Genomic DNA, 8,875 nt, shown 5'->3' on the forward strand with positions numbered 1-8,875 from the left:
ACTTAAAAGCCAAGGAGGAATTATGACCACATCAAAAAGATTCTACTATAGACGAAGCCTTCAAAAAAGAAACCGTGCACAAAACACCATCGCCGCGTGATCATCAGATCATCCAGTTTTACCCTCAAGAGAGTACGAATAAACTCTATACAATGTATTCATCAAGGAAACAAATACGTATGGTTTTGTCCTGAAAATCAAGACTTGGTGCTCGAAGGGCACCACCAAAACACAATCCTGCGTTGCCGCAACTTGCCGAGCATGCTTTAAAACACCCATCATCTGGTGCAATCTTCACCACATCTCTATCAAGATCTGCTCGTCCGAGTAAATCTCCGTCAACTAATTTAGAAGTGAGGCCTCATTTTGAACTAAATTAGTTATCACAGGTTCAGATAAGTTTAGTCAATATTTCTTTAAATACACAATTTGAATGGAGTATTTTGCGTTCTAGTATTCATTTCTCGATGTGCCCCACGTTCTTTCACAGGCATCTCAAGTTCACAAATACTATGGGTTACAGAAAGAACAATCAGTAATTAACCTAGTTAGTATATCATCACCTTCTAAAAAGAGAAATGAACAGCTTTGGTTGGTTACACGACACCGGCCGATGACAGCATACACCCATTACACACATGAACCTTCCTTCTCCTGATCTTTCTCTGATGACGAACATCATGAATAATTGAGAAGGTTGCCGCTGCTGACGATGTTGTTGCTGTTGCAGGGGAAGCAGCCGCAGGACGCCGCGTTGGTCCCGGTCCCAGCTGAGAGATGTTGGCTTATCGTCTTCACCCTCCGGGCGTGGTGCTCCGTGGTGGCGCGCCTGAGCTGCTGCAGGTGCTGTGACTGCGCCGCCGCGCGCCACTCCTCGCCGCGCCTGTGCACGCTCGTCATCCGCTTCATCAGCTTCTCCTCCAGGTTCGACCGCATCTTCTGAATCTTCACCTGACCAACGCACGTCGTTACAAACAAAACGTGAGGACTTCTGATCCGACAGAGAAGAAACCTGTCTAAATTAAGTATCGCGGAGGGAAGATGTTTCAAACTTTGAATTCCACGAAATCATTTGCATCTGTGCCCTGTACTCGCAGCCTGGTACACAGTGCATTCGCATCGGTTGTAGTAATGTAGTACCACGAAATCATAATGATACCGCCGTAAGCACATGTCCTGATCTTAGATTAGGGTTAAAACTGCGTCGTTTGCCGCACTCGGATCAAAGGAATTCACATGGCTACTCTGACTGAGAAGGGTAGTCCAACTCAACTCAGGAACATAACCGGTTAAAGAACTGCAGTGAGCTGCTTAAGAGGATTAGGGTTTAACATCGAAAGTGATGAGCAATCAATGCTTTCCACCGTTCTAAACAATTCCCTCGGATTAGTAGCAAAGCAACATTTGACTGCCTTGGAGGTTGCGAAAGGTGATGAAACGTGGAAATTACAGAGTTACTAAACCTGACACTCCAACAGATACTAACTTCCAAGAAATGTCCAAAATAGTATTAAATTTGTGGTGATTTGTTTGATTTTTGCAAAGAAATAGTATGTATGCCAAAATTAGAGGTAGTCAACTGATATACAAAAGCAGCATTAAGCAACTTTTGGTCAGGTTTGGATGCTATTCTTGCAATGAAGATTGAGACAAGCAATTATTTGTGTGAACAGAAGCATATGAGACAGAGACTCGCAAGGCAAAGATCACAAGGCTCAAAATGATCACATGGTTTTCCTAAAATTGCACTATTGTCACACCTTTCGGAGCTAGCGTTGGCAAGTTTTGTACTTTTGCCATTACATTTTCAATGTTTGTTAAAATTTTCAGTTGAACTTCAGTTACAGGAAATGCAAATTTGAATGCAGTTTATGATGGTACACCATTTTTTTTCAGCATTCTCACAAGAATGACACTGAATTTTGATTATTACCTCTAGCTTTCTGGATTGTGCTTCAGCTTTGGCACTCTCCAGGTTAATCCAGGCTTGAATCTTTGCCTCTTCTCTTTGATACCTAAACAAATCAAAGACAAGAAGACAGAACCAGTTTATAAACTGCAAATTTATAAACACGATGCAAGCTTTAGTCTTGCTAGATGTCCTCACGAGATTTATAAACTAATAAAACACAAGGAAACAGAACCAGTAATTACTAGATGTCCTCACAAGATTTAGTATTCTTTGCACGATGCAATCTGCCAAATTGACGCACCTTATGCAGCTCTTAGTTCTCTCATCATCATCCCATCGACAATCGGTGACGGCAGCACGCTTATCGCAAGTTCCTCCACCACCAGCACTTGCCTCGAAGTGCCTGAGGCTCTTGGACACCTCCTCTTCCTCCTCCTCCTTGGAGCTCCAGTTGGTGAGCATGGCGTCGAACTGCGCGCCGAGGTCCAGCTTGGCAAAATGGCAGTCGGTGAGCTCCGAGATGTCCATGCCGCTGCCGCCATTGTACGGCACTAGGGGCCCCGACCGACCCGTCGGCGTGTTGTGCCTGAGCGGTGAGGTGCTCTTAATCGGCGTGTGGCACCGTGAGGTCGTGGAGCTCCCTAGGGGCGTCATCTCCGTGCCTATATCCCTCCGGTGGAGGTCATCGTCGCCGGCCACCACCGCCGAGGCATTCTTCGCTGGCTCGCAGTAGGAACTCCGGAACACGAAGCTCTCCTTGGACGGCTCCACATTGTCCGTGAACTTGTCTGCAGCACTTAGCGTTTCTTAGACGACGAGCACAAACACTGAATTTCTGGGTGGATGCAGAACAAGAAATGTAACTCGAGCTCACCTTTGAGGAGCACTTCTGCAGGTGGTGTATACAACGCAAGCGCATTGGCGTCCAGCGAGGTTCTCCTCGCCGTCGCCGGCGCCTTCTCCTCCTCTGCGCCGGCGCCTCTCTGAACAAGGCCGCCACCATTATGGTGCTGCTTGGAGGCCGCCTTGGCATGGTGGTGACCGCGTTGGTCGGACGGCTGCCTCAGCCACTTCTCCGCGTCCTCCCACTTGGAGGGCACCGACCTCCTCGCGGAGACGAGCTGGTGGTGGGCAGGGCTCGAGGAGGAGGTGGCGAGGAACAGCAATGGCCGCCCCGGTGTCCCCGGGACCTGCTGCTCCACTGATCTCCGTCTCTGGGCCGAGGCCGTGGAGGAAGACGAGGAGGTGGTGGTGGAGGCCTCGTTGTGGTGGTAGTAGCCGTGGCCATTGCTGCTGTTGCTCCTGGCCATGGCGGCCATGGGGAAGGAGGACCTGACGAACTCAGAGGTCTCTTTCAGGTGGAGGCTGCAGAGTGGGTCACTGGATGTGGGCCCAAACGGGTTGCTGCTTCTTCCTCCTCCAGCCATTGCATCAACTCCTAGTCCTTGGAATGAGTTCTGAAATCAATGGAGCAAGAATGCCGGTGATGTGGGTATCAGAACTTCAGAAGAACAGATCAAGAGAACATTTCTATGACCTTGTGTGAAAGAAGCAACTAGGAACAAGAAGAATGGTACGGTTGCCACTTACTCGTCTTGTGGAGGGCATAGTTGCAGAGGGCTGGAGGTAGGGGGAGGAGGAGGACTTGAGCTCCATGGAACAATGGAAGTGTGTTGGTTCCTGTAAGCTGAGCTCCCAGCTTAGCTTCACTTTCTTCAGTTAGAGTGCCTAAGAGCATCAGTTACAGTGGTTAGTACTTGCCAGGACTTCTTAACACATATACTTATGGGTATGGCTGTGATTAGGAGGTCCTTGCTACATGATGGTCATTATAGTACTCCCTCCGTCTATCTAAAGTTTATCTAAATTTAGATATATCTAGACTAAATAGCCTTTATATACATTCAGATTAAGACAAATCATAGACGTTTATTTATAGAAAGAGCTACTACTATACTGTACATTACTATAACACTGTCTACTTCGTTTAGAAAAACGAAGTACAGACAGGAGGCCCCTGCTCCGATTCAGTTAAAAAATATGTATATACTTGGGTTCAAATGCTGAAGAGCATTCATTCACAAGTCTGAATATTCAGTGCAGCATGGTTTTGATCCACCATCACTCTTGCTGCCACTTCATGCATATCCACTGGTGCTCTAGCAGGTTGCTTGCATTATCACGAGCCCATGTCCCCTGCTTTTACTGCTGGTTGTTTGGTATAGTCAGCACCTTTTAGCCTCTTGAATTCGTTGCTTCAGTCCGTGAGTCTGTCTAGGTTGCTACACTTAGAGCATCTTTATCGGCGCTTCCTAAATAGTCGTCGGCAGGATCGTCGACACTGCTGTATGGGAGACAAGTAGTGCATCCTCTATTTGGGGATGTTGTTTCCACACCAGCGTCTCTCATATGACAGGCCCCTAAAACTTATTTTTCTTTTTACAATATTTTGAAACAACATATCAATCACATTTTATTCATAATATATTTAATAATTTATACAATCACATAAATATAATTAAATTATTCATGCAATCAAATAAATAGTACTTAAATTATTCATACAATCAATCAAATAAATAGTACTTAAATTATTCATATAACCAAATAAATAGAAATAAAATCATGCATTGTTGGCAGCTCCTCTCCTCGTCCACAAATGCGCAGCTAGATCAGTCTTGAGTTGTACATGGACATCTGCATCTCGAATTTTATTGTGCATATGAAAAAAGCGGTAAATTCTTGGAGTACATGCTCTACCTCAGCAAGTGACCCTTGATAATCAAATGGTTGATCATCCTGGATAGGTTCGCCGCGCTCGCTCTCAATAATCATGTTGTGCATGATCACACAGGTGTTCATCACCTCCCACATCTGAGACGCAGACCAAGTGAGAGCAGGATACCTGACAATAGCGAAATGCTGCTGAAGCACCCAACACGCTCAACATCCTTGCGTGTTGTTTCCTGGCATGTTACAAAATAAGCTTCCATCTCGTTTGCTGGAGAGAGAATTGTCTTCACAAATGTAGCATACGTTGAGTAGATACCATCAGCTAGGTAGTATCCTTTGTTGTATGCGTGGTCATTTACCTCAAAGTTCACGGCAGGAGCTTCTCCCTCAGCTAGCCTGACAAACACCGGAGAGCGTTGCAACACGTTGATATCATTGTTTGTTCCTGCTATGCCAAAAAATGCATGCCAAATCCAAAGGTCTTGGTCTGCCACCGCCTCAAGAATGACACTGCACTCACCAGTATGCCCCTTGTAGATCCCTTGCCAAGAAAAAGGGCAATTCTTTTGGCCCAATGCATACAGTCAATGCTTCCGAACATCCTAGGAATCCCTCTTTGCTGCATTTTTTTGTAGGATCCGAGCTGTATCATCTTCTCTTGGTGCTCTCAAATAGTCTTTAGCCAACATCGCTATGACGGCTCGAAAAAACCTGTAGAGAGTGTATGTACATGTCGACTCTATCATCCGTAGGTAGTCATTAGCTGTATCTGGAGGAACTCCGTATGCAAGACAACACATTGCAGGAGTGCACTTCTGAATTAAGGTGATGTGGTGACCCGGCATACCACTGCATGGTGTAGTATGCAAGTCTGATATAACACCAATGAAACATAGTTCCACGGGTATTATATCGCTCAGAGTGGTACAACAGAAACATATGCGGGTCCAAGGCATGTCTATAGAATTACAACATCGACTCTGTTACATAAGATCATCACAGCCTCCTACTTTACAATGAGGTAAAACTGCAAATAAACTCCAGAAGAACGACTCGTAGTCTAGTCTTATCACGAACTCTATTTGTAGAGTATTTCACTAACTACAGAGGCTAAGAATAGACTCTAGGCTAAATAGGAGCTAGGTTTAGGAAGCTAGTTCCCTTCTATGGCTAAATTAGGTTTTGTCCTTGTTGGATTTGGTATCTGACTCCTCTGACAGGGTCCTGTCTCGTGAAGTAGTTGTTGACTCCTCGGCCTTCGAGTTGCACTATAGATCCTCCTTCGATGCCTCCATATCTAAGCAGGGGATTCAAGAGTGGGATGAGTACGAGCGTACTCAACAAGTTCATTATAGGAAAGAGGTGTTTAATGCACTAGCTACGGCATTAGACCAGAAAGTCTAATACCAATGCAAGTTTTCATAACCATTTCTTCAAAAGGTTGCTTTTATTCAGAATAACTATGTCCGTCAGCCTTCACCGGTTTACTAGAACTTCATGGAGCTCCTTTCCGGCCGCGTTCGCAGTTCCATATCCCGAACGAGGAGTGACGGAGTCACGGTTCTTTACACTCTGCAGAGGTGTGTTGCTTTACCCATAAGAGATCTTAACCTTGGTGCCAACCGGGCATATTCCCCGTCCACACTTCCTATGGTGTGAGGCCCGGTATAAGGTCTAGCCAATCATGTTCCTCCGCTACCTCAAACACCCACCCTTTGTTGCAAACTCCGACCCTGGTCCACGTCGGCCCCATTATTCCCATAGATTTCAGGGTGGACTCCGACCACGACGTCATTGCAGGGCTCTACCATACATTCCTACGCTGGCAGTTGCAACCCATCATAGACCTCATTACCGTTGGGACTTCTACGGGTTCCCACCCCTGCATCAAGTCTCGCAAGATCATGTGCACCCGGTAATGAGCATCCGTTGATGAACGAGAGGTGGAAACACTTTTGACTACTCCGTCCCACTCCGGATCTTATGGTTAACACGGGTATTGCGGCACAAGAATCACTGGACGACATTTGTTGTTTAATCCTAGATGGATATAAACCCTTGCAATGGAACCTCCACCATATCAACACAATCCATGGTTCCATTGCCCACCACATAGTCATATTCATAGTTATGAAAATAGTGGTTTTGGTTTTTATGCAATAGTGATAACCATAGTACTTTGCAAGTAATTTGATAGAAATACTCAAGTGACATGAGCAAGTGATGAACTTGCCTTTCTTGACTGCAAGATTATGCAGGCAAGGTCTTCGATACGCAATAACTCCAAATTCTGAAATAGCATCATCGTCCGGTAAGGACGATGTTTAAAAGATTGGCAAGGATGCAATAATGCATAAGAATGAGATGCAATCGCTCTAAGCGTGACCTAACCCCGACGACTTAGGATTAGTGAGTTGAAATGATTTGTTTAGGGTGTGTTGTACTTTTAGAATGGTTCCACAAAGAAGGTTCTTATTCAGGTGTGATTACTTGGTATTATAAACAGGTAGATAATAAAGCATAGTAATCAACTGAGCACACAATGAATGATAATTGGCATAATGTTAACAAGTAAAGAACAGTGGTCAGTTTTAGTACTATATGGCATGGTTAATGATTACTTATTATATAATTCAAAGGAATAACTTTTGAAGAACATGTTCTCATAAAAAGAACAAGTATGATAATTAGGTTTGTGGGGTTCTATGGTTTTCTATGGTTTTAATTGGTTTCTGGAGTAAGTAGTAGATGGATCATAACCTAGTTGGATTTATCAACACCAAGGGCTTGTAAGGTTGAGTTAAGCCTAGGCATCTTGAGCAATTGATTATAAATAGTTGCTATCAAGGTTGGTATACCTTGCTGGTGATAGCTGGTTATTGGCTATAGGTCCTATTAGGCAGGATTGGTGATGATTCTTTATTTTCTTCAAAAGAATAACTTTTGAAGAACATACTTCTTAAATAATAATAAGTATTACAATTAAGGTTGAGGTTGTCTTGTATTAGCCATTGGATCTCTAAGTAGAGAATGGTTGGTTCCTAAATAGGATGGTTCATAAGTATCTCACACTAGTAGGGTTTAGTGGCACATGGTTATGTAATGTAAAATAGTAGGTATGGTTGCTGTTAGGGTTCATCACAATGGTGTGATGCTAAATAGGAATGAATAAGGATGATAGCTTTGGTAATAGGATCTATGGTTTACACTTGGTTAACCCTACTTGATTATTTTAGGTCTGATGAACACATGGGATACCGATATATTAGTGTTAGGTCTTCTACATTTTATGTGGCAAGGCAAGTATTTGGTTGCTACTATGTATGTATGATTACTAATGAAGTAACATGATCACATGTTACATGGGGGTTTAGGTTTGAGAACAATTTAGGGTTCATATGAAGTAATGGAGCTAGGGTTTTAAATGGCATTAGGGTTTTAGTATCCCACATAAAATTATGGGTTTGTGTTCTTAATTCAATATGGAACTTAGGGTTTCCTAATTGTCAATTAGTTCTTGGATTAATAACTTCATTTGAAAAGTTGAAGTTATTAATAACTTTGAAATAAGAATAATATTGAATTTAGCATTTTATATTTTTTAAATAATTAATCATTAAGATAATTATTAATCAGGGTTTAAACCTCCCTAATAAGGATTTAACAAATTAACAAATAAAGAAAATTAGTTTTAATGTTTTCTTTATTTATTTACTGGTTTTTATTTACTTTTGGAAATTTTTACTAATTATTGAATTTTAATTGAATTTAGAATTAAAATTAAAGGCTTAAATAACAAGTATTAAATAACTGAATTTTTATTAAAAAATAAAAATTTAATTTCATATTTTTATTGGATAGAGTTTAGTTTTCTCAGAATTTTAATATCTCATTTATATTTTTCTGACTTAATTTGAGTTTTCTAGATTTATTTAAAGTTGCTGCAATTAATGAATTCGAAATTAAACAGGAATAGCTAAAGTTACCCGGGTTTTCTACCCACGAGGACACTGACCAGTGGGCCAGAGTCCACGTCAGGGCCACCGTGGCGTCGATGTGGCAGCCTGGTACCTCACCGGCGGCCAGTGGTGGTTGACACCGGCGATTCTGCGTTCCCGCGGGGGCGTGTGTGTGCTTGTTGGAAAGAGGACGCCGAGGCGATCCTAGTGGTGGTGGCGCCACCGCCAAATGGTCGCCGGAGCTTGGCCGGCGGCGAAGCCGAGCGGCAGA

The 8,875-nt window shown here is 43.3% G+C and overlaps 1 protein-coding gene across 1 annotated transcript; it reads right to left on the reverse strand.

Annotated features, from left to right (window-relative positions):
* Nucleotides 1-434: 434 nt before the first annotated feature.
* Nucleotides 435-3,659, reverse strand: LOC127295307 (uncharacterized). The gene is made up of 5 exons (XM_051325235.2): nucleotides 3,503-3,659; nucleotides 2,787-3,369; nucleotides 2,214-2,700; nucleotides 1,934-2,015; nucleotides 435-951 (listed from the first exon to the last, which is right to left on the reverse strand). The coding sequence occupies exons 1-5, from the start codon at nucleotides 3,566-3,568 to the stop codon at nucleotides 679-681; spliced, it is 1,491 nt and encodes a 496-aa protein (XP_051181195.1). The 5' UTR covers nucleotides 3,569-3,659; the 3' UTR covers nucleotides 435-678.
* Between the last annotated feature and the right edge of the window lie 5,216 nt (nucleotides 3,660-8,875).

Source organism: Lolium perenne, chromosome 4 (assembly GCF_019359855.2).
Source record: "Lolium perenne isolate Kyuss_39 chromosome 4, Kyuss_2.0, whole genome shotgun sequence".
Taxonomy (NCBI): domain Eukaryota; kingdom Viridiplantae; phylum Streptophyta; class Magnoliopsida; order Poales; family Poaceae; genus Lolium; species Lolium perenne.

What these genes read in the sequence shown, in the direction of transcription:
- LOC127295307 (XM_051325235.2), bottom strand. Translation starts at nt 3,568, where the DNA reads ATGGAGCTCAAGTCCTCCTCCTCCCCCTACCTCCAGCCCTCTGCAACT. An exon ending in CTATGCCCTCCACAAGACGA is followed by an intron (nt 3,370 to 3,502) that starts GTAAGTGGCAAC and finishes CATTGATTTCAG; the next exon opens with AACTCATTCCAAGGACTAGG. An exon ending in TGCAGAAGTGCTCCTCAAAG is followed by an intron (nt 2,701 to 2,786) that starts GTGAGCTCGAGT and finishes TAAGTGCTGCAG; the next exon opens with ACAAGTTCACGGACAATGTG.